Source organism: Mobula hypostoma, chromosome 7 (assembly GCF_963921235.1).
Source record: "Mobula hypostoma chromosome 7, sMobHyp1.1, whole genome shotgun sequence".
In the NCBI taxonomy this organism is placed as follows: Eukaryota; Metazoa; Chordata; class Chondrichthyes; order Myliobatiformes; family Myliobatidae; genus Mobula; species Mobula hypostoma.
The window spans coordinates 180,681,975-180,707,272 of record NC_086103.1 but is presented as its reverse complement, the minus strand read 5'-3'; the positions used below and the strand labels follow the sequence as shown (position 1 = coordinate 180,707,272).

At 41.5% G+C, this 25,298-nt stretch overlaps 1 protein-coding gene across 1 annotated transcript in view; it reads left to right on the top strand.

The window, feature by feature from the left end:
• emsy (EMSY transcriptional repressor, BRCA2 interacting) overlaps nt 1-25,298 on the top strand; it is an 89,251-nt gene that overhangs the window by 7,074 nt on the left and 56,879 nt on the right. The window contains exons 2-8 of the mRNA XM_063054648.1: nt 894-1,004; nt 2,541-2,640; nt 6,112-6,186; nt 8,181-8,356; nt 14,077-14,229; nt 20,653-20,912; nt 24,972-25,218. Coding sequence (XP_062910718.1) covers nt 935-1,004; nt 2,541-2,640; nt 6,112-6,186; nt 8,181-8,356; nt 14,077-14,229; nt 20,653-20,912; nt 24,972-25,218 — 1,081 coding nt within the window. The 5' untranslated portion in view covers nt 894-934. The remainder of the gene's footprint in view (nt 1-893; nt 1,005-2,540; nt 2,641-6,111; nt 6,187-8,180; nt 8,357-14,076; nt 14,230-20,652; nt 20,913-24,971; nt 25,219-25,298) is intronic.

Below are 25,298 nucleotides of genomic sequence, written 5' to 3'. Positions count from 1 at the left end.
TAAATGTGAGGTGGTTCATTTTGGTAGGTAAAATATGATGGCAGAATATAGCATTAATGGTAAGGCTCTTGGCAGTGTGGCAGAGCAAAGGGATCTTGGGGTCTGAATCCATAGGCTGCTGTGCAGGTTGACTCTGTGGTTAAGAAGGCATACGGTGCATTGGCCTTCATCAATCATGGGATTGAGTTTAGGAGCCGAGAGGTAATGTTGCAGCTATATAGGACCCTGGTCAGACCCCACTTGGAGTACTGTGCTCAGTTCTGGTCGCCTCACTACAGGAAAGATGTGGAAACCATAGAAAGGGTGCAGAGGAGATGTACAAGGACGTTGCCCGGTTTGGGGAGCATGCCTTATGAGAATAGGTTGAGTGAGCTCAGCCTTTTCTCCTTAGAGCAATGGAAGGTGAAAGGTGACCTGATAGAGTTGTATAAGATGATGAGAGGCATTGATCGTGTGGATAGTCAGAGGCTTTTTCCCAGGGCTGAAATGGCTAGCACGAGAGGGCAGAGTTTTAAGGTGCTTGGAAGTAGGTACAGAGGAGATGTCAGCGAGAGTGGTGAGTGTGTGGAATGGGCTGCCGGTGACGGTGGTGGAGGCAGATAGGATAGGGTGTTTTAAGCGATAGATACATGGAGCGTAGAAAAATAGAGGGCTCTGGGTAACCCTAGGTAATTTCTAAGGTAAGGACGTGCTTGGCACAGCTTTGTGGGCTGAAGGACCTGTATTGTGCTGTAGGTTTTCTATGTTTCTATGAATGGCACTTCCTGATTCATGTGTACAGTACTTTAGAATTTTAAGTATTTCATTTTCAGAATCATATGGCAATTTTCATTTTGAGTGTTGGTGCTGTCTAGTTACGTTGCAGAATAATTAAATCTCACTCTCCAATTTAGTTGCAGAGTTGGGCTGACCCTGTAGCACGACATATATCGCTATGCCTGCTGTTTGGCCGACTCTTCTGGATCTCAGCAGGGATGAATGCAAGAGAATACTCCGAAAGCTTGGTAGATCATTGTGAATTATTTTCTTCTTTTTTGTTGGAGTCACATTTTCCCTTCCTTTTCATATTTGCATGTAATCTGCAGACTTGATAGATCTTTATTGGGTGAGTTGTTACAAATTGCAGTCAGCTTCAGTGCCCTTAAATTGGGAAGAAAAGCAGAATAAGTATCGTGAGTTTTTTTCTGATTAGGCCCACATTGATCCTCTATGGTAAATTTGTCTGGATATTAAATAATCGCCTTTGGCTTTAATGTATGCTGTATGTTAAACAGTCTGACATTTTCTGTTGTGGATGGAACATGAATAACGACCAAAGTAGATGCAGGGGAAGGATAGACAAGGAAAGGAATGATGGAAATTAATTGGAGCAGTAAATACATTTACTTTGTAAAATAGCATTGTCAACTTCATATTTCTTGCATATTCTGAATCAAAGTGAGTAATTTTGTTTCATTAGGTATGTTGCTCTGCTGCTAGACCAAATTGGATTGTTTGGAATTTACAACTTCAAAAGCAGATTATAGTTCCAACAAAAGCTGCAGATTGGGATTGATTTTAATTGTTTATTAAATGTAATTGGATAATGTGTCTAATAAATCCTTTTTCAAAGTTCTACTCTATTCTGAAATCAAACTAATGCTGTAATTATTTGACATAGACCAATTAATGTTTTGCTATGTTCAGCTCTTAAACAACTGGGAGATGAGAATCCTGGTAGATTTTTAATTTGGTCAGAATGGTAAATTATCTGAGTATTTAATGATAAGCTTAGGTTTTTGTAATGTATTCTGTGACATGTGCTATGAAAAAAATGGGTCTGAGATTTTAAAGCATTTAATACCCACTCAGCATCCTTCATTTTCAAATGTATGCATGGTTAAATTGTATTTTGAAAAAATTCAGACTGGTTATGTTTTTTTTTCAGAATAAAAAATCTGAAGTATGGCTGAAAGATGATTGGTAAACATGATGTAACAAAACAAATTTTCTTTGGACTGCAAATGTGTAGATTACAAATATGATTCATTCATTTCAAGGGGACTAGAATATAAATGCAAAAATGTAATGCTGAGGCTTTATAAGGTATTGGTCAGAGTGCTCTTAGAGTATTGTGAGTAATTTTGGGTCCTTTATCTAAGGAAGGTGTGCGGACATTGGAGAGGGCCTTGATAGAGTGGGTATGGAGAGGACGTGTCCAATAGTGGGAAACTATAGGGTCAGAGGGCACAGCCTCAGAATACAAAGTTGTATCTTTAGAGTAGAAATGAGAAATTTCTATAACCAGAGGATGGTGAATCTGTAGAATTCATTGCCACAGATGGTGTGGAGCCCAAGTTATTGGATATATTTAAAGCGGAGATTGATCTGTTCTAGATTAGTAAAGCCATCAAAGTTTATAGGGACAAGGCAGGAGAATGGGTTTGAGAGAGATAATAAATTAGCCATGATGGAATGGTGGAGTAGGCTTGATGGGCCAAAATGGTCTAATCCTGCTCCTATATCTTACAGTCTTACGATTTCTCTTTTTTCTCTTCTAGAACTTGAAGCTTATGCTGGTGCTATCAGTGCACTCCGTGCACAAGGTGACCTTACTAAGGAAAAAAAGGATCTTCTTGGAGAATTGGCCAAAGTTCTTAGGTAAATGATTTTTTTGTAACATTTCCTAAAATTCTGTTTTCCTAATATGTGTATTTCTTTTTTATTGATGACATCCCTGGTCTTCACTCTCGTCTCCCATGTGCTTCTTTTGTTTTAAACAACATAGAACAGCACAGCACAGGAACAGACCCTTCAGCCCACAGTGTTACACTGAACCAAAATTAGTAATCAAATGCTAACTAAACTAATCTCTTTTGCCCACACAATGCCTATATCTTTCAATTTTCCTCACATTGATTTGCCTATCTAACATCTCTTTAAAAGTTCCTAATGCTTCTACCTGTACCACTACCCTAGGCAGTGCATTCTATAAACCACCACTGTGGAAAAAAAATCTCCACTAGATCTCTCCTCAGCCTCTGCCACTCCGGAAAAAACAACCCAAGTTTGTCCAAGCAACACACACAAAATGCTGGTGGATCTTAGCAGGCCAGGCAGCATCTATGGAAAAGAGTACAGTCGATGTTTTGGGCCAAAACCCTTCGGCAGGACTGGAGGAAAAAAGCTTAGGGAAAGATTAAAAAACTGGGGGTGAGGGGAGTGGAGAGAGAAACACAAGGTGTTAGGTGAAACCTGGAGGGGGAGGGATGAAGTAAAGAGCTGGTAAATTGATTGGTGAAAGAGACAGAAAGCCATGGAAGAAAGAAAAGGGGAGAGGAGCACCAGAGGGAAGCAATGGGCAGGCAAGGAGATGAGGTGAGAGAGGGAAAAGGGGATAGGGAATGGTGAAAGAGGAGGGGTGGGGGTCATTACCAGAAGTTTGAGAAATTGATGTTCATGCCATCAGGTTGGAGGCTACCCAAATGGAATATAAATTGTTATTCCTCCACTCTAACTGTGACCTCATCACGACAGTGCTACTCACCACCTTCTCAGACAGCAGTGCAAACTGGGGTCTGTCTGTCAGGTAGTCAGTAATCCAAGAGATAGTGGATCAAATTACAAACAAGAGAATCTACAGATGCTGGGAATCCGAGCAACACACACAAAATGCTGGAGGAACTCGGCAGGCCAGGCAGCACTATGGAAAAGAGTACAGTTGGCGTTTCGGGCTGAGTCCTGCTGAAGGGTCTCGGCCTGAAATGTCAACTGTACTCTTTTCCATAGATGCTGCCTGGCCTGCCGAGTTCCAGCATTTTGTGTGTGTTTCTGGAGATAGTGGATTTGTCTACGCACATCCTTTGCAGTTTCTCGCTCAGAATCAATAAAGTATTTACTGTTGTTGTTGTTGTTGTTATTATTGTTATAAAGGCAAGCATGCCAGATGCCTTCTTAATCACCCTGTGCTGCCACTTTCAGGGAGGTATGAACTTAGATCCCAAGATCCCTCTGCTCATCAACACTGTTAAGTCTTGTCTCTTTGCATTTGACCTACCAAAGTGCAACACCTCACATTTGGTTGGATTAAACTCCATCTGCTATTTCTCTGCCCATACTTGCAACTGATCTATATTCCACTGTATTCTTCGCCAGTCTTCTACACTATCCACAATACCACCAATCTTTGTATCATCTGCAAACTTATACACCCATGTACATTTTCACCTCGGTCGTTTATGTACATACTCAACAGGAGAAGCCCCATTCCAGATCCCTGCAGAATACCGCTAATCACAGATATCCGGCTGGAATAAGTCCCTTAGACTAGCGGTCCCCAACCACCGGGCCGCAAAGCATGTGCTACCGGGCCGCGAGGAAACGATATGATTTGGCGATATGAAACAATATGAGTCAGCTGCACCTTTCCTCATTCCCTGTCACGCCCACTGTTGAGCTTGAACGCCCGCGAGCTCATTACCCGCGCATCATCCATGTCAGCACGGGAAGAAGATCAACTCCTCGAGCTTGCAAATGACAGCGGGCTGAAAAGTATGTTTGACATAACGTCTCTGCCGGCATTCTGGATCAAAGTCAAGGCTAAAATTCCTGAGATAGCCACGAAAGCACTGAAAACGTTGCTTCCATTTCCAACATATCTCTGCAATGAATGCCATGAAAACTAAATTGCGGAATCGACTGGACATAAGGAACCCCCTTCGAGTATCGCTGTCTCCCATCACCCCTCGATAGGACCGTCTTGTTGCAGGGAAACAAGCCCAGGGCTCCCACTGATTCAGCGATATTGGTGTGTTGCAATGATTTTATATGTTCATACGGGGAAAATATGTGCTGTGTGTTTAATATCCAAACGTTACTTAAAATGTTATGATGCTATTGACTTATATAACCATATAACAATTACAGCACGGAAACGGGCTATCTCTGCCCTTCTAGTCCGTGCTGAACGCTACTCTCACCTAGTCCCACCAACCTGCACTCAGTCCATAACCCTCCATTCCTTTCCTGTCCATATACCTATCTAATTTTTCTTTAAATGATAATATCGAAGTTGTCTCTACCACTTCTACTGGAAGTTCCTTCAATACTTACTTCAAGCTCCCCTGTCCTCCCCTGATAATTGACTTATCACTATATTCATGCGAGGAAAGTATGCGCTGTGTGTTTAATATTAAATCCGTTAGATAACCCCTTTTAGAAACAAAATTGAGTGTATTAGCCACTTATCACCTATATTCCGGTCGGGATTACCCCCCCCCCCAAAAAACAGAATCGCCAAAAACGATTTGTGGAAAAAATTGGCATATACATGCCTGCGCACTGGTGCCCGCGCAAGACTTCATGGTCATTGTAGTCTTTCTTGGGGTAAACATAATGTATTTGACTGCTACTCTTGTCCATTGGTAACCCTACACCCAACCCCCCCCCCCCGGGTCGGCCGGTCCGCAAGAGTATTGTCAATATTAAACCAGTCCGCAGTGCAAAAAAGGTTGTCTAAGTGTAACGTGATCTATTTCTAAAGTGGGTTCAAGAGCAGGAGACATAAAATGAAAGTGATTGGCAAAACAATCTGAAGTTTTGTGAGCGTAAGCCTTTTCGTGCAGCGTAAGTTTAGAATCTGGAATGTACTTTTGGTGGGAAGTCATGGAGGCAGGTTGTCCTGTTGAAAAGGGATATAGATTGTATCTGAAAGAAATCGAGATGAGTGAGAACATTTATTGTCCATCATGAACTTTCTAAATTGCTTCATGAGAATGATTTATCAAAATTTGACAAGCTGGTAGAAGAATTGATAGAGGAATGGTTTATCAGAGGTGGGGAAATAGAAATTGTGTACTTCTGTGTGTGATTGTATATAATCCAGTCTTGTACGTTCAGAATTGGGAATGGCCAAGGCTGATGAGAACAATGAAAATTGGGGCACTGCTAGACCAAATGCCAATATTCTCAATCAGAACGGGATGAAATCTGGAACCATTGTCTGAATTAATAGAAAAACGATAATTTTGGATATAATACTTTACAAAGATTAGAACATTCCCAGAACACTGGAGTAGTCAAAACAACCTTAATTTCAGGGAATGCTGATGATTTTTCTTTCCTCTATAATAGCATTTCAACAGAGCGTCACCGTGCTGAAGTTCGAAGGGCAGTTAATGATGAAAGGCTGATGACTATTGCACATCAGTAAGTTTACAGAGTGATTACTTATTCAAGAATTTACTTGTACTGTTTGCTTGTTCAGTACCTCAGTTTCTCTATGAGGAAAGTAAATTTACACGATTCAGTGTATAGCATCATCATTTTGTTTACAATGAGAACTGCAAATTAATATGTTTTCTGTATTGAACCCTGCAGTTACTGCAAGAGTAGCTGTCTAGTTGAGACTGAAAGTTTTGCAAATGTGGAGTTGGCTTGAATGAATGAGCAGTTTTACAGAAATTTGCAGTCCTTTATATCTTAAGTCTAAACAGTAACATCACTGGGACTTGAGAGGGTTCTAGGGGGTGTATATTTATTATTTTTGCACTTTCTGTTATCCAGAAAAGGACTGTGAATTGTCTTGTGTACAGAGATAAATTGTGATTCCACTACCATCTGTAATGTTTTGGGTTGAAGACCTTTCATTAGACATGGGGCAATGTTGAAAAATCTTAAACTCTGTTCAGGTGTTGCCTTATATGCAGAGTGATCCCAGTATTTTCTGCTTTAATTTGTGTCTCAACATTTCTTAATTTACTCAGTGCCTTGGAAACTGCCCTTGTCTTGAATGTACATGTAGGCTTAGCAAACCCTGCCTTCCAGAGAATTCTAAACATGCAGATTTTGGCTTTCTTTCTTAATGAAAGTCAACAATTTGCTCTTGAATGTGTGGTTTCACTGCAGCATGGGCAGTTCAGCTTCAGAGATGCAAATTTTTTCTCAGTATTTGTGGGTAATATCCGTGAAATGCACCTCTCTATGGTAGCACGAACCAGCAAAAGTTTTCCAGATTTTACAAAGCTGCTGTTAGGATTGCTAAACTGGCAGCATGGAGTATGGTGCTTGAGTACCTATGACGTTTACGCGGCTTTGTGGATGAACTAAGGCTGTGGCCTGTTCCAGCTGCAGTGATGCTTGGTTACTTCTCTTTCATAAAATCTCAGTTCTGAATGCTGTTTGCTTACTTTTATTGTTTACATGATTTTTTTCCCTCTCTCTGTCCACTGGGTGTTTGACAGTCTTTCTTAATGTTCTTTTTGGTGGTTTCTTTGTTTTGTGACTGCCTGTAAGGAGACGAATCTCAAGGTTGTATAATGTATACATACTTTGATAATAAATGTACATTGAACTTTTTACTAGGGAAAAGACTGATCGGAATCTCACACACAGAATGCTTGAGAAACTTGGCAAGTCAGGCAGCATCTATGGAGAGGAAGGAGTTCCTCCAGTATCTGTAGAATCTCATATGTTTCTGACCAGAATTTTCCATGACAAATCAGCCTATGCCTGTATGGGTGTTCTGGAGGCTGCCAAGCTAGGATATCAGTCGAGGAGGCAGGAGACTCCAGATGGCTGGAATCTGGAGCAACAAAAAAACAGCTGCAGGAGCTCAGCAGATTGAGTAGCATCTGTGTGTGTTGTATGCGCTTGGGGATGGGGGGGGGACAGTGTATGATGCAGGAATTGTGGACATTTCAGGTAGAGTATCAGCAGGCTGGTAAATATCTGAATGGGGAGTTATGAATTTTACTGAAGAGAATATGAAGTTTGACAAGGTGGCTTTACAGGTTATGTTTTCACTTTTTAAATAGTTTTGAGATAAGATTTATGTTGGAAAGGAATCATGTTACTGAATCTTGAAAAGTTATTTTTCTTATTTAACTCGGGGATGTATTGTTCTTCGATAATAAATTTATTTGGAATGCAGTTTGGAAGAAAAATATTTGAGCACCATGAAGAGAAATAAATAAAAGCAAAAAAAAACTTCAGTTAAAAGGAGGAAAAGAAAAGCATTGAACAAATGAAAACATTTTTTTGAGCTTAAGGTTCTGTTCATAATGGTCTGTCATTACACATTGAAGTTTCTCAACAATAAGGTGTTAATTTGAAGTTGGTACCTCTGATGTACATGATCTGTAAAAGATGAAAATAATAGTGTAATTTGGACAAAAACATTGTGTATTCATCTGTACCTGCAGCATGTCTGGGCCTAACAGCTCAGCTGAATGGTCCATTGAAGGCCGTCGACTTGTCCCCCTCATGCCCAGGCTGGTTCCTCAGACAGCATTCACAGTGACAGCGAATGCAGTAGCAAATGTGGCAGCTCTCCATAATGCCACTCTTCCATCACCAGCTGAAACTGGTAACAAAGAAGGTGAGCTTTTTCTGCTACATTGTAACTGGCTTTTTCAATGCCATTTAATTATTAAATGGAAGAAATGGCCTACCTTTTAGAAAGAGGAAAGTATCCTAAGTGGTATAGTGGATTGCCATACTGACAAGTTTGGAGGAATTCTAATCAAGCCTAGACCAATGCAATGACAATATCATTTCTCTTGTTGATAAATGTCTTTCTATTTTGCTTCTAGCTCATGTCAAACTATATGATTTATTGTTCAGGTAGCATTCTCATAAATTCTTTCAACTTTGGACTTGCTTAGAACATAGAACAGTGCAGCACAGGAACAGGCACTTCAGCGCACAACATTCTGCGATCTAAATAAATTAGTAATCAAATGGGCAACATAACTAGTCCCCTCTGCCTCTACAATGTCCAGATCCTTCCAATTCCCTCACAATAATGTGCCTATCTAAATGTCTCTGAAATCCCTAATGTTTCTGCCACTACCACCATCCCAGGCAGTGCAGTCTAGGCACCCTCCATTCTCTGATTCTGTGTATTAAAAAAAAACTTGCCCATCACGTCTCCTTTTAAAACTACTCCCTCTTGCCTATAATGCATGCCCTCTGGTATTAGAAATTTCAACCCTGGGAAAAGGATATTGTCATTTACTCTATCTATGCCTCTCATAATCTTGGAAGCCTCCATTAGATCTCCCCTCAGCCTTCACCGCTCCAGAGAAAACAATCCAAGTTTGTCCAGCCTCTTGTAATGGTACATGCCCTCTAATCCAGGCAGCATCCTCTCTAAAGCTTCAACATCCTTACTATAATCGAGCAACTAGAACTATATGCAATGTTCCAGATGCAGACTCCTAGAGTTTTATAAAGCTGCAACATAACTTCCTGGCTTTTGAACTCAGTGCCTCAACTAATAAAGGCAAGCATGCCACTGCCTTCTTAACTATCCTATCAACCCATGTAGCCACTTTCTGGGAGCTATGAACTTGGACTCCAAGTTCCTTCTGCTCATCAACACTTTAAAGGTTCTTGCCCTTCACAGAGTACTGTCTCTTTACCGAGGTGACCTACCAAGGTGCAACACTTCACATTTGGCTGGGTTAAACTCCATCTGCAATTTCTCTGTCCATATCTGCAACTCATCTTTTTCCTCACTGTATTGCCAATCTTCTAAGCTATTCATACCACAACCAATTTTCGTATCATCTGCAAACTTACTAACCCACCCATCTATGTTTTCATCCAGGTCATTTATATACATCACAAACAGCAGAGGTCCCAGTACAGATCTCTGCAAATACCACAAATGACAGAGCTCCAGCTAGAATAAGTCCCTTTGTCCACTACCTTCTGTCTTCTATGATCAAGCAAGTTCTGAATTCAAACAGCCAATTCACCATGCATCTCATGCATCTTAGTCTTCTGCATGAACCTTCCATGAGGGACTTTGTCAAACGCCTTACTAAAATCCATATAGACAGCATCCACAGCTCTATCTTCAACAATCACCATCGTCACCTCTTCAGAAACTTAATCAAGTTAGTAGGACACGACTTAGCCCACACAAAGCCATACTGCTTTCCAAATTGGGCCACGTTTTTTCAAATGCTCATAAATTATATCTCTAAGAATTTTCTCCAGTAACTTCCCCAGCACTGATGTGAGACTTAACGGTCTGTAGTTTCCAGGATTATCACTGGTTCCCTTTTTGAAAAGGGAATGACATTAGCTATTCGCCAGTCCTCCGGGACCTCGCTTGTGGCTAGAGAGATCGTGAAGATATTGGTCAAGGACCAGCAATCTCTTCTGTCAATAACCTGGGTTATATCCCACCAGGCCCTGTGGACTTATCCACCTTAATACCCAGCACTACCTTCTCCTTTACCTCTAAATGCCCCAGTGAAATCATGCTTGGCAATGATTTCCATATCTTCCACGTCCTTCTCCTTGGTAAACACTGATGTAAAGTACTCATTAAGGACCTCACCCACGTCCTCTGCATCCAAGCAAATGCTCCCTCCTTTATCCATGAGTGGTCCTACCCTTTCCCTAGTTATCCACTTGCTCTTGATGTATCTATAGAATACCTTGGGAATTTCTTTTATCCTACTTGCTAAGGACTTTTCATGACCTCTCCTGCCTTTTCTAATTATTTTCTTGAATTCTTTTCTGGCTTATTTATAATACTCCAGGTCTCTGTTTGATTCTAGCTTCTTAGCTTTACATACTTTTCCGTTTTTCTCTTAACTAATTTCGTCACCTCTCTCGACACCCAAGGTTCTCTTCCCTTGCCATCTTTGTCTTTCCTTCTGACTGGAACATACCTGTCCTGTACTCTGAAAATACTGACCTGTTCAACATGCTGCAAGGCAGCAGATTACTAGCAGTGCCACTGTGTAGCCCTGTAGATTAAGGATGTTGTGACAATGTGCAAAAGATGGATCAAAACGTACTCAAGACTGACCAGAGCATTATCTCTTATTTTTGACAATGTTGGGGTCTGAAACATTCTCCAGTATGTCTGCTAGGCAGGGACGGGGAAGGAGTGGGTGGGTTCCTTCAAGGTACTGCACTTGGTCCTCATGACCTTTCAGATTGGCATACCCCTTTCCTATTTCACTCAAGCAAGAATATCAAAAATTCCAATGATGGAGAAAGTACTGACAAAACACAGTGGAACTTGGACATTTGAATTGAATTGAATTGACTTTATTTCTTACATCCTTCACATACATGAGGAGTAAAAGTCTTTTTGTTACGTCTTCATCTAAATGTGCAATGTGCAATCATAGTAATTTATAATAAATAGAACAGTCTATGTAATATAAAGTACACGCAGATCAGTGTGAGTTAATCAGTTTGATGACCTGGTGAAAGAAGCTGTCCCAGAGCCTGGTGGTCCTGGCTTTTATGCTGCGTTACTGCTTCCCGGATGGTAGCAGCTGGAATAGATTGTGGTTAGGATGACTTGGGTCCCCAGTGATCCTACAGGTCCTTTTTACACACCTGTCCTTGTAAATGTCCTGAATCATGGGAAGTTCACAACTACAGATGTGCTGGGCTGTCCGCACCACTCTCTGCAGAGTCCTGCGATTAAAGGAGGTACAGTTCCCATACCAGGCAGTGATGCAGCCAATCAGGATGCTCTCAATTGTGCCCCTGTAGAAAGTTCTTAGGATTTGGGGACCCATACCAAATTTCCTCAAATGTCTGAGGTGAAAGAGGCGTTGTTGTGCCTTTTTCACCACACAGCTGGTGTGTACAGACCACGAGGTCCTCGGTGATGTGGATGCTGGGGAACTTAAATCTGTTTACCCTCTCAACCCTAGATCCATTGATGTCAATAGGGGTTAGTCTGTCTCCATTTCTATTGTAATCCACAACCAGCTCCTTTGTTTTTGTGACATTGAGGGAGAGGTTGTTTTTCTGACACCACTGTGTCAGAGAGATTACTTCTTCCCTGTAGGCCACCTCATTATTGTTTGAGATAAGGCCAATCAATGTAGTGTCATCAGCAAATTTAATTAGCAGATTGGAGGTGATTTGGAAGCAGTTGAAGATATGACACATTAAATTGGTTTATCATTGATTGGTTTATTATTGTCACATACACTGGGACACAGTGAAAAACTGTCTTAAATGCTGTTCTTACGGCTCATGGGTGGCATGGTAGCGTAGTAATTAGTATAATATGTTACAGTACCAGCGACCTGGGTTCATTTTCCAGCGCTGTCTGTAAAGAGTTTTTACATTCTTCCCATGGCTGCATGTGGGTTTCCTCCCACATTTCAAAGATGTAGGTGTTAATAAGTTAATTAGTCACATGGGTGTTATTGGGCAGCATGGGCTCATTGCACCAGAAGGGCCTGCTACCGTTCTGTATGTCTATATTAAATTTAATAATTTCCTCACATCGGTACATTAAGATAATACAAGGGTAAAGCAATAGCAAAATGTAGAATAAAGTGTTACAGTTTAAAGAAAATACAGTGCAGACAGTAAGGTGCAAATTTCTATTGATTTAAAAAACTTGCAATGCAGTCAAACTGAGTGATTGGACATTGCACTTGGTGAATTGTACTTTTGGGTGATGTACAGAACTGTGCTGATTGCAATGCAGACTTTGGTCATATGGTGGCACCAAATGAACACTTTAACCATGGCAGACTTCAAGATTCGAGTTTGCTTAATGTTATTTCCAGTACACAAGTGCAAAGGAGAACGAAATAATTGTTACTCCGGATTCAATCCAGTACAAAAAAAACACAAGATGATGAATAAATTATTAAAAAATCACAATAATTATAAATATGTAATGTAGCTTGTATGCACAATTTGGTTATATGTCCATAAAGTGACGTTAGGTGACTGACAGGAATTGATATAGCAGCGGTAGTATGAGGTGCAGTAGGGTGGGTTGGTTCCTAAGGTTGTCATAGCTGGGTTGTGATAGTGGGGATAAACTTCCAGGGCTCCAAATGATGTGCGTCCGTAATAGCCTCTGACAACCATGTCTAACTCTTGGCCTTCACGTGTGGCTTAGCTACTAGGCCCAGCAGAACTGTTTCTACTGGCGAGAACTGGCAAAAGCGGACCACTGGAGCCTCAAAACCAGTTGCTTTGGACAGGTGGGGCTCATCAGCCTTGGGTGGCAACCTGTGCCTTGTGGCCATACCCACCCATGGGAAAGGCTTTAGGAGTAAACCCCAAGGAAGAAATCTGAAATCCTTAAGACAGCTTGATGTTGTTTACAACTTCACTCTGGCAACCTCTGCAACGACTCTGGTGCCAAGCTGTATTAGTGCTTGCCCTTCCCTTGGACTACATCAGTGATGCAGAGAGGGGGAATCTGCTGCATGGACGACAGCTGATTCTTCAAATCTTTCCACCCAGGCTTGCACCCTGGAGAGGACATAGTCCACCAGAGGTACAAACCCATGATCGCCTGTGATCAACGGCTGCCTCTAAGGTGAGTTGGTGGGTTGGTAGGTGGAAGTGTTAATCGGCTTTACTGCATGGGGAAAGTAACTTTTTGAGTCTGGTGGTCCTGGCATGGATGCTACGAAACCTTCTCTCTTATGTGAGTGGGACAAAGAGTCCATGAGTAATAAAGGCATCCGTTAGTCTTGCGAGACCATGGATCTGCGCCTGGAAAGTCTTCACTCAACTCTTGCCCATGCTGCAAGCCTCTCCTCTCCACGGCACCGATGTTGTCCAAGGGAAGGGCATTATGACCCGTACAGCTTGGCACCAGTATCGTCGCAGAGCAATGTGTGATTAAGTGCCTTGCTCAAGGACACAACACGTTGCCTCGGCTGGGGCTCGAACTCACGACCTTCAGGTCGTTAGTCCAATGCCTTAACCACTTGGCCACGTGCCCACACGTCCATGAGTAGGATGGGTAGATTCCTTCATGATGTTACTGGCACTTTTCTGTAGATATGTCCTTAATGGCAAGTAGGCTGTTGGCAGTGATGCGTTTGGGGGATTTTGCCTTATAGTGCAGTTTCTGTACCATGCAGTGATACAGCAAGTTAAGATGCTCTCTACTGTGCATCTGTAGAATGACATGAGCATACATGTGCATAGTCCTGTCCTCTTCAGCCTCCTCAGAAATTAGAGGCATTGCTGAGCTTTTATGGTTGTGTAGGATGTGGAAATAACATTCTTAATTTTTTTGATATGTCTGAGCTTTTGTTTAAAATAACTCATGTGGTTTGCTTTTCTTTCTAGTGATTGTGTGTTATTCATACACAAGTACAACTCCCACACCAGCTTCAACAACTATACCCAGTGGAAGTGTAGCAACGGTCAAATCTCCCAGACCCGCCAGTCCTGCTTCCAATGTTGTTGTACTGCCAAGTGGAAGCACGGTGTATGTGAAAAGTGAGTGCTCTTTGTCTCATTTTATATGTGAACCTTGTCCTTGGGCCCAATGTAGAGCACAGAAATCAGCTGCTGTAAACACAAGATTGCATGGGTTGGCATGTCCAATGTCTGCGAGTTCAGGCTAGGTACTAGAGGTTGGAGTCCCAGAGGTGGCCTGTCTTGTGTGTGTGAATGGGATAGTGGGATAGGGGCTTTTTGTTGTTGTTATTGTTTAGTTGTTTTTGTGTCGTTCTGCCGAATATGGTGGGTATGCTGTGTTAGTGCCAAAATGTGTGGAGACACTTGTGAGCTGCCCCAGCACATCTGTAGGATGTGTTGGTTGTTAACACAAATGATGCATTTCAATCACAAACATGAGAAAATCTACAGTTGCCGGAAATTCAGGCAACATGCACAAAATGCTGGAGGATCTCAGCAGGCTAGGCAGCATCTATGGAAAAGAGTACAGTTGACATTTTGGGCCGAGACCCTTCAGCAGGACTGGAGAAAAAAAGATGAGGAGCAGAGTTAAAAGGTGGGGGAAGGGGAGGGAGAGACATAAGGTGATAGGTAAAACCGGGATGGAGATGGGTGAAGAGCTGGGAAGTTGATGGTGAAAGAGATACAGGGCTAAAGAAGGGGGAATCTAATGGGAGAGGACAGAAGACCATGGAAGAAAGTAAAGTGGGGGGGGGGGAGGAGGAGCACCAGAGGGAGGTGAAAGGCAGGCAAGGGGATAAGATGAGAGACGGAAAAGGGAATGTTGGGGGGGGGGCGGGGGTCATTACAAGAAGTTCGAGAAATTGATGCTGGGTCATATGGCCCAGTGTAGCTTCCTGTATATCGGTGAGACTCGAGGTAGATTGGGAGACCACTTTGCCGAGCACCTATGCTGTGTCTGCCAGAAAAAGTGGAATCTCCCAGTGGCCACCCATTTTAATTCCACTTCCTATTCCTATTCTGATATGTCTATCCATGGCCTCCGCTAATGTTGCGATGAGGCCACACTCAGCTTGGAGGAACAGCACCTTGTATTCCTTCTGGGTATCCTCTAACCTGATGGCATGAATATCGATTTCTCAAATTTCTGGAAATGATCCTCACCTCCCTCCTCCTCATCATTCTCCATTCCCTTTTTTTTCTCACACCTTATTTCCAGCTGAAGGGTCTCGGCCCGAAATGTCAACTGTACTCTTTTCCATAGATGATGCCTGGCCTGCTGAGTACCTGTAGCATTTTGTGTGTGTTGATACATTTCACCGTATGTTTGGATATACATGTGATTAATAAATAATTTTGAAGTCTACGTACAGCTAGCACCCAATGGTAATTTGTGCAGTGTCTTTATTATAGCAAAAGACTAATGATCTCTCCCATAAACTTCAATGTAGTGCATCTATTTCCAATAGCAGCCAGATGTGTTGATCCAGACATAAAGTGCAAGAGCAGGAGGTTGTTCTACAACTATATAAACCCCAAGGTAGACTACACCTAGAGTGGCATGATAGGGTAACAGCACAGCACTTTACAGTACCAGTGACCCGGGTTTAATTTCTGCTGCCGTCTGTAGGGAGCTTGCGCGTTCTTCCTCTGACCCCATGGATTTCCTCTGTGGGGTGTGAGTCCAAAGGCGTACCAGTTGGTAGGTTAATTGGTCATTGTAAATTGCCCTGTGTTAGGCTAGGGCTAAATTAGGGGTTGCTGGGTGATGTGGTTTGAATGGCTGGAAGAGCCAATTGCATAATGTATCTCAATAAATGAATAAACTACTGTCTACAATTCATGTTGCCACCTTACTGGATATAATGGAGTATAGAACATAGACCAGTACAGCACAAGACCTGGCCTTTCAGCCCATAACGTTGTGCCAAATCAATTAAATTAGTAATCAAATGGCTAACTAGTTTTTTCTGCCTACACAATGTCCATATCATTCCATTTTTCACACATTCATGGGTATATCTAAATGTCTGTTAGAAGTCTCTAATGTTTCTGCCTGTATCACCACCCCAGGCAGCACATTCCAGGCACCCACCACTCTCTGTGTTTAATAATAATAATAAAAAAAAACTTGCCCCATACCCTTCCTTTGAACCTACCTCCTCTCACCTTAAATGGTATTAGACATTTCAATCTTGGGAAAAGGACAGACCATAAGACATAGGTGCAGAATTAGGCCATTCAGCCTATCGAGTATGCTCTGCCATTCCATCATGGCTAATCCCAGATCCCACTCAATCCCATACACCTGCCTTCTCGCCTTGTCCTTTGATGCCTGGCCGATCAGGATACAATCAACTTCTGCCTTAAAAATACCCATGGACTTGGCCTCCACCTAGTCTGTGGCAGAGCATTCACAGATTCACTACTTTCTGGCTAACAAAATTCCTCCTTTGTTCTAAAATAATGGTCGCCAACCGGTCGATCTTTGAGACTTTCCGAGTAGATCCCGATAAAAATGAAAAATAAATACACAAATACTGTTGTAATGTGAGCATTATAAAAATAAGTAATACTAATTAGGATAGTGGTAATATAACAATACTTCGGCTACTGAAAGCTGTTTGTAAAGAGAGATTGTTTCCGGGTTGCGGGGTTTTAGTTCCGTTCTTTCTGCCAGTGCACATGTGTGTAGCTCCCCCGCCATGCACCGCGGTAGAAAAGACCGGAAGTAAAACCCCGCAACCTGGACATACTATCATAATTAGTATTACTTATTCTTATAATGCTCACATTACAACACCTTTAATTCTATGTTTCATTATTTAATTCTATTTCAACACGAAAAATAAATGAATAAAAATTGACTGTTGCACTCAGTGTGATGACTGGGGCTGAATACTTTCTGCTAGTTCCCTGAAATTTGGCTCATAACTACAGACAGCCAGTTTGAGACAGTCTATAAGGTGTCTTGTCAGTAAGACGGCTCCTGTACTTAGATGTCATAATTTTCATCTGTTGCAGCACAGTGCCCTCGCAAACCTCCTGACAGACTGAATATTTGAATGGACAGTTTCCTTTGTTAGACTGAATGTTGAATCTGCCACGTTTTTCAGGTGTTTTCTATTGGTAAACTGTTACTGAGACACTAGTAGGGTTGCCAACTGTCCCGTATTAGCCAGGACATCCCGTATATTGGCTAAATTGATTTGTCCCTTACAGGACCGCCCTTGTCCTGTATTTCCCCCACTAAGGTAGAGCGTTCCTATGAAACCGTTTGTAAGCCGAAATGGCATAAAGTGAAGAAGCAATTACCGTTAATTTATATGGGAAAAATTTTTGAGCATTCCCAGACCCAGAAAATAACCTACCAAATCATACCAAATAACACACAAAACCTAAAATAACACTAACATATAGTAAAAGCAGGAATGGTATGATAAATACACAGCCTATATGAAGTAGAAATAATGTATGTACAGTGTAGTTTCACTTAACAGAATACGGAAGATTAAGCCAAAATGGATTTGTAGAAAAAAATCGGCACGTACATGCATGCGTACGCACGTATGCGCACGTCACATATGCGCACACAGGTGCCCGCTCAAGGCTTCGTGGTCATGGTAGTCTTTCTCGGGGTAAACACAAGTGTCCCGTATTTGACTGCTACTTTTGTCCCTTATTTGGGAGTGAGAAAGTTGACAACCCTAGACACTAGTATAAGTTTCAGAGGTACGCAAGATAATGACACCACTGTTTTTTGTTTCCCAGTTCTTTTACATTTGAGGAATGTTGGAATTTAAAGTGGGAGAAGTGTTGTAATGTGATCATTATAAAGATAAGTTAATACCAATTAGGGTAATGGTAATATAGCAATACTTCCGCAATGGAAAGCTGTTTGTAAACAGAGGTTGTTTCCGGGGTTGTGGGGTTTTACTTCCGGTCTTTTCTGTGCATGTCTGTATAAGCCCCTCCGCCACATTGATTTTGCTGTCCCAGGTAATGTTGTTCCTTTGGACATGAAGTTGTCGAGTGGTCCTTTTTCAAAGTAGAAGTTACTACAAAAGGTATGAAGTATTGTAATATTCTTAAAGAAAGACCGTTATGGCCTGTTTGATATTCTAGTTACAATGTTTTCTTGGTTGAATTAATTTGAAAGTTTGACAAAAGCATTTTATGTAATTCAAATACAATTAGCCCAAATAAAAGGCCTCAAGTTGGAAGTACAATCTGAGTTGTTTTTTCTCTAAACGATTTAGTGGGTAGATCTTGCCTTTCACTAAAGCCGAGGTAGGGGATCTTGGGCTTAAAAAGGTTGGCGACCACTATTCTAAAAGGTCGCCGCTCAATTTTGAGGCTGTGCCCTTTAGTTCTGGATACCCCCAACATAAGAAACATCTTCTCCAACATCTACCGTACCTAGTTCTTTTAACATTCAGTAGGTTTCAATGAGATTTTCCCTGCATTCTTCTAAATTCCAGTGATTATAGGCCCAAAGCTGCCAAACGCTCCTCAGAATCATCCTCGTGAACTTCGCGAGATACTGTCTGTCTGCTGTATCTATGTCTCTCATAATCTTATAAACCTCTATCAGATCACCCTTCAGCCTCTGCTGCTCCAGAGATAATAAGTTTGTCCAAGTCCTCGTTATAGCCAGATAATAGTGCCAGACAAGATTCTGAAAGGACTCGCAAAGCAGAAAATATTATATGAGGAAGGATTGGCTATGGTGATTTTCTTGGGAACACTGGAGGTAAACGTTGTAATTTGTGAGGTCTCAATAGGTTGGACTAGTTTCCTGAGGAGCCATGAATGACTGAGGATGTAGGTTTATTCTGACTTGTAGAAAAGTAACAAATAGAAAAGCAACAGCTTGTGATGTTTGTAAATAATTAGCACCATTCTCAAAGCTACAGTAATAGGTTCAGGTGATTCTGTATGATAACTCATCAGGCCAGACAGAGCTGGGCAGTCAGATTCGGTTCATTAGCTCCTCCGCATCCAGCTTTAGTACGATGGGCTGAATGGCTGCCTGTCATTGTTGTAAACTGTTATGGATGTTTTAGCATGGAAGAGTAAATTAAGAGAGATGACCAGAAAGCTTATCAAAGGGCTATGTTTTAAAAACATCTTAATAGAAGAAAGTGAAATGCAGAATCTTACTGAATTCCAGAACTTGGGACTTGCTAGTCACATATATACTGTCTGATAAGACAAGGCAATCACGTTTAGAGATGTTGATTGAGGGATAACTATTGACTCTAGGCTGTAAACTGCTCTGCCTTGAAAGGGTGTCATGAGATCTTTTTAGGAGTTGCTCAGTTTAATGTCTCAGTTGAAAGGTGTTTTCTCCAATGATGTAATACTTGTACTGTGTTCGTGTTTGTCTAGACTTTTGTGCTTAAGACTGCAGAGGAATCTTAATTTGGCACAGATTATGCAACTTAAATGCAAGGAAATGATAATGTAATCATAAAGCAATCCTGATGATTTATTAAAAATGTCAAATGTCTGTTGTGATATTCGCAATGCAGGCTAAGCAATCCTGGTTTTTGATCTGTTATCTGCAGAATTAGCTAAGTGCAGCAGGAAAAGCCAGTAGCAGCATAATTTACCATTGCTACCCTTTGGCCAGTCATCAAATCTGTTTGCAATTCATCGAGCTTTTGCTTTGGGAAGTGTATAAGCAGGAAGGTTGAATTTGATACTGATGCCTTCATGGTTAGGTTACTTGGCATTCCTGTGTTGGTGAAAAATTCACATTCAGTCCAAAGAATAACTGAAAATATATTACTACACTCAGTGGCCCTTTTATTAGTTACACCTGTACATCTGCTCATTAATGCAAGTATCCTATCGGCCAATCATGTGGCAGCAATTCAGTGCTTAAAAGTATGCAGTCATGGTCAAGAGGTTCCGTTGTGGTTCAGACCAGCCATCAGAATGCAGAAGACATGCTATCTAAGTGACTTTGACCATGGAGTGATTGTTGGTGCCAGATGGTGTGCTTTGAGTATCTCAGAAACTGCTGATCTCCTGGGGTTTTCACACACAACAGCCTAAACCAGGGGTTTTATGCCATGGACCAATACCAGGAAGCAAGAGTCGTGGACCCCAGGTTAGGAATCCCTGCTCTAGAGTTTATAGAACAAACGAAAACATCCAGTGGGTGGCAGGTCTTTGGGCAAAAGTGCCTTGTTAATGGGAGAGGCCAGACTGGTTCAAACTGACAGGAAGGCGACAATAACTCAAATAACCATGCATTACAACAGTGGTGTGCAGAAGAGCATCTCTGAACAGACCACACATCGAACCTTGGAATGGATGGGCTACAGCAGCAGAAGGCCATGAAAATTATAGGAGGTTCCTAATAAAGTGGCCACTGAGTATAGACTGGCAGTTTCAACATGCTGGGGGAAAATTAAGCTCTTAATATATCAATTTCAGTGGATTTCTTCTGCAGCTCATTAATTTTGGGGCTTACCTTTCTTTAATGTGCAGGTGTTAGCTGTGCTGATGAAGATGATAAACCTCGTAAACGCAGGCGTACAAATTCATCAAGTTCTTCCCCTGTGGTACTGAAAGAGGTTCCCAAGTCAGCCACACCGGTTGCCAAGTCCATTGCAGTTCCTGTTGGAAGTAGCCCAAAAGTGAGCAACATCATGCAGAGCATTGCAAACTCCATTCCCTCGCACATGTCGCCAGTGAAGATAACTTTCACAAAGCCCACAACCCAAACAACAAACACAACTACTCAGAAGGTATGTCTGTTTTGCAGTTGTCTTGGGTTGTAACTTTTTTCAAAAGAATGAGAGAGAACAATGGAACTGCAATGGAATTCCATTTTAAGTAGAACTTGTTTTTATTGTTTTACTTTGTTCTACCTCCATGCAAGGTGTAATGATTCGCTCTTTATGAATAGTGTGCAAGACAAGCTTTATCATGTTTTATTTCTTGTTAACAAGATTACATAGGTTGGCATGTCCCAAAGTTGGAGGGCTGTTGTCTGTGAGTTCAGGCTAGGTATTAGAGGTTGGAGTCCCAGAGGCAGGCTGTCCTGGGTTTGGAGGGGTGGGTGTGTGTGTGTGTGTGTGTTTTGCTGTTACTGTTCATGCTTGTGTCATTCTGCTGAACATGGTGTGTCAGCGTCAGAATGTGTGGAGACACTTCCGGGCTGTCTCTAGTACATCTGTAAGTCGTGTTGGTTGTTAGCACAAGTGATGCATTTCACTGTGTGTTTGGATGCACGCGTGATTAATAAATAATTCTGAAGTCTATGCACAGCAAGTACCCAATGATCACTTGTGCAGTATCTTTATTATAGAAAAAGATTTCAATAGTCCCTCCCAGAAACTCCAAAAGACAGGCTTTTCACTGTGTCTCGATACATGTGAGAATAATAAACTAATTCGGATTTGCTTACCTTTAGTACTGCAAATAATTGGTAAGGTTCGTGCAATGTTGCTTTGTCCTGTGGAACAGATGAGCCAGATAGATGATTAAAACCATAGAGTCATAGAGCACTACAGCACAGAAACAAACCCTTTGGCCTATTCAGTCCATGCTAAACAGTTATTCTGCCTAGTCCCGTTAACCTGCAGCTGGACCATACCTCTCCATGCCCCTTCCATACATGTACCTATATGAACTTCTCATATATCTTGCAATCGAATCTACATCCACTACTTCACTTGTTCTATACTTGCACCATCCTCTTAGTGAAAAAGTTCCCTCTTGGGTTCCCCTTAAATATTTCACCCTTCACCCTTAATCTATAACCTCTAGTTCTAGTCTCACCCAACCTCGGTGGAAAAAGCCTACTTGCATTTGCCCTGTCTGTACCCCTCATAACTTTTTATACCTGTGTCAAATCTACCCTCATTCTCCTATGCTCCAGAGAATGAAGTCCTGATCTATTTGACCTTTCACTATAACTTAAGTCCTCAAGCCACAGCAATATAGTTGTAAATTTTCTCTGTACTCGTTCAATCTTATTGATTTAAAATAATGTGTAACTGGTTTCCTTAGAACCTTCTTCAGCGTGGCTAAATGGATGTCACATTGGCGTAGTTGTTAGTGTGACACTATTACAGTTTGAGGCATTGAAGTTCGGAGTTCAGTCCCAGATTCCTCTGTAAGGAGTTTGTACATACTTCCTGTGGAACACGTGGATTTTCTCTGGGTGCTCCAGTTTCCTCCCACAGTCCAAAGATGTACCAGTTAGAAGGTTAATTGGTCATTGTAAATTGTCCTGTGATTAGGCTGGGGTTAAGTCAGGGGTTGCTGGGCGGCACAGCTTGAAGGGTTGGAATGGCCTAATCTGTGCTGTATCTCGAAATAAATATTTTTAAGAGAAGTGGTAAAAGAATTGGGAACAAAACTTCAAAGGGATTCTCAAATTAAATTGTAGATGCTCCAACTAAGGATATGTAATATACAATAGTTAATGGAATTAAATCAACTGCTGGAAAACTCCTCAGTTCAGACAGCATCTGTAGAAAAAGAACCAGCATTTCAGGTCTGTGTCTTTCTTCAGAACTGAGAAAGTTCTGTTAATCCTGATGTTAACAGGACATGTTAATTTTGGCAGCATAGAAGGTGGAGAGGTTGATGATATTTGGTCCTTCCCTACTTTGTCTGCTACCAAGAATGTTTGTGTTCTGATGAAAGATCATGTACTGAAATGTTGTGTTTTCTTTTTTCACAGGTGTGATCTAACCTGATGATATTTTCCCAGCAGTTTTTAGTTTTCATCTCTGATTTCTAGCATCTGTCTACTAGTCCAGCAGCTTACCTGAAAATCAAAGTGAGGGTGACATGGTAGCATAGTGTTTAGCATGATGCTGTTACAGATTGGGGAGGCAGAGTTTGAAGTTCATTTCTGGGGTCCTCTGTAAGAAAGTTTGTATGTTCTTCCCATGGGTTTCCTCTGGGTGCTCTGGTTTCCTTCTATAGTCCAAAGACATACAGTTAGTAGGTTAATTGGTCATTGTAAATTCATTAAACTAGGGTTAGATCAATGGGTTGCTGGGCGGCTCAGAGTGGTAGGCTGGAAGGGCATATTCCCTGCTGTATTTCTAAATCAATAAAAAACTAAACTGAAAGGTTCTGGATCATGCACTTGGAAATACAATACATGGGACATTTAAGTTCAATATCCTACTGCACATTACGCTGCTGTTGTTTAGTGCAGCAATGAAGGTCCTCCATCTCTGTATGTATAGAAGGATTCTTCATTGCTGTTTCCGTAACAATTGTTTTTTGACCAGTCAAGGTTGTTAGCCCTGAGCTGAACATCCGAACCTGGAGAAATGGTGAACTACTCTTAGTCTTGCTTCTACCCTTTAACCTGTTTGGTATGGGTGACCCAACCAACAGCCAAAGCATAAGGCCCTGTCTCCAGCCAACAGAGCTCTCTAGGTCATTGAGGCACACAAGCCTCCAAACACTACGACAAGGTTGTGGTCCTCTTGGAGGTAAGTTCAATAAATTAAAAATCAAATCTTGAATTTAAGAAAACTAGTGGCTTCTTCCCGGACCTCCTGTCCCATGATCCTCTCGTATCCCCTTCTGCCTATCACCTGTCCAGCTCTTGGCTCCATCCCTCCCCCTCCTGTCTTCTCCTATCATTTTGGATCTCCCCCTCCCCCTCCAGCTTTCAAATCCCTTACTCACTCTTCCTTCAGTTAGTCCTGACGAAGGGTCTCGGCCTGAAACGTCGACTGCGCCTCTTCCTATAGATGCTGCCTGGCCTGCTGCGTTCACCAGCAACTTTGATGTATGTGGCTTTGACATTACTAGGTTGTCTTTTTTGGATAAGAAGCATCAAGTAAAGTTTGGTCCTTCAAGGATGGAAATTTGCCATCCTTTCCCTAACTGAACCATCTTTTGACTTGTGGTTGATTATCACAGGTAATTAGGGAAGTATAATGAATGTATCTCCCATTTTGTTGATGAACAGATAAAAGTAGAACACTTTTAATGGCTTTGACATTTATAACATGAATCATGTTTCATAGTCATATCACAAGAAGCAAGTTCTTCAGCTCAGCAAGTCCAGGTTGACCACTATGTACTCATCTATACCAATTCTATTTCTGAGAGCTTGGTGAAGAGGCTTCTGTGCCTGGCAATTCAGGAACATATTCAAATGTGGCATGAGTGTCAGCTACCGTCACCTATTTCTCTCCTGTAAGCTTCCTTATTTTGGTCCTGTTAAGTACTGAATGCTCATTTTTTAACTGATTGTTGGAGAATTTCATAATAAGAATAAAGATTAGCTTTATTTGTCACTAGTTCATGGAAATAGGGAAATGCGTCAACGACAGGCGCGGTCCGAGGATGTGCTGGGGCCTGTCCTCAGTTACCACACTTCAAGCTCTGACATAGCATGCCCCCAACTTACTAACTTCTATGGAATATGATAGGAAACCAGAGCTCTCAGAGGAAACTCATGCAGTTATGAGAACATACTAACTCCTTATAGACAGCAGCAGAAATTGAACCCTGATCACTGGTGCTGTTATAGCATTCCACTAATTGCTCTGCTACCATGCCTCCCCATGATTCAGTACTGTTAATATTTTTAAAATGTTTAACCACTTGGAGCTGTTATTAATAAGCTAAATAAAAATCAATAATGAACTTCATTAGAATAGACCTTTATACAAGGCATCACTCTAATAGATGCTTAATCAGAGATTATATTTCTAAAATGTACTTAATTTTATTTAGACATTTTTGGAACCACCTAAGGTTATGAAAGGTGGGATAATGACTCAATGATTTATAATTTTTCTTTGTATTTGTTTAAAAAACAGGTGATAATTGTAACCACATCGCCGAGTTCAACGTTTGTACCCAATATTCTGTCCAAGTCTCATAATTATGCAGCTGTCACCAAACTTGTGCCAACGTCTGTCATTACCACCACCACACAACGACAGCCAATGGTCATCACTGCCACGCAGCCGCCCTTTACTGTCGGCAGCACTCCTTCATCCTCTGCCACTGCTATGTCTATGATTTCGTCAACATCTTCTGTTGTAATGTCAACGATAGCTCAAGGTAATAGAAATATTGTATTAGTTTTAAGCAGTCATGTTATATATCATTTAAAAAATATCCTCCAAATTTTCATTTTGAGT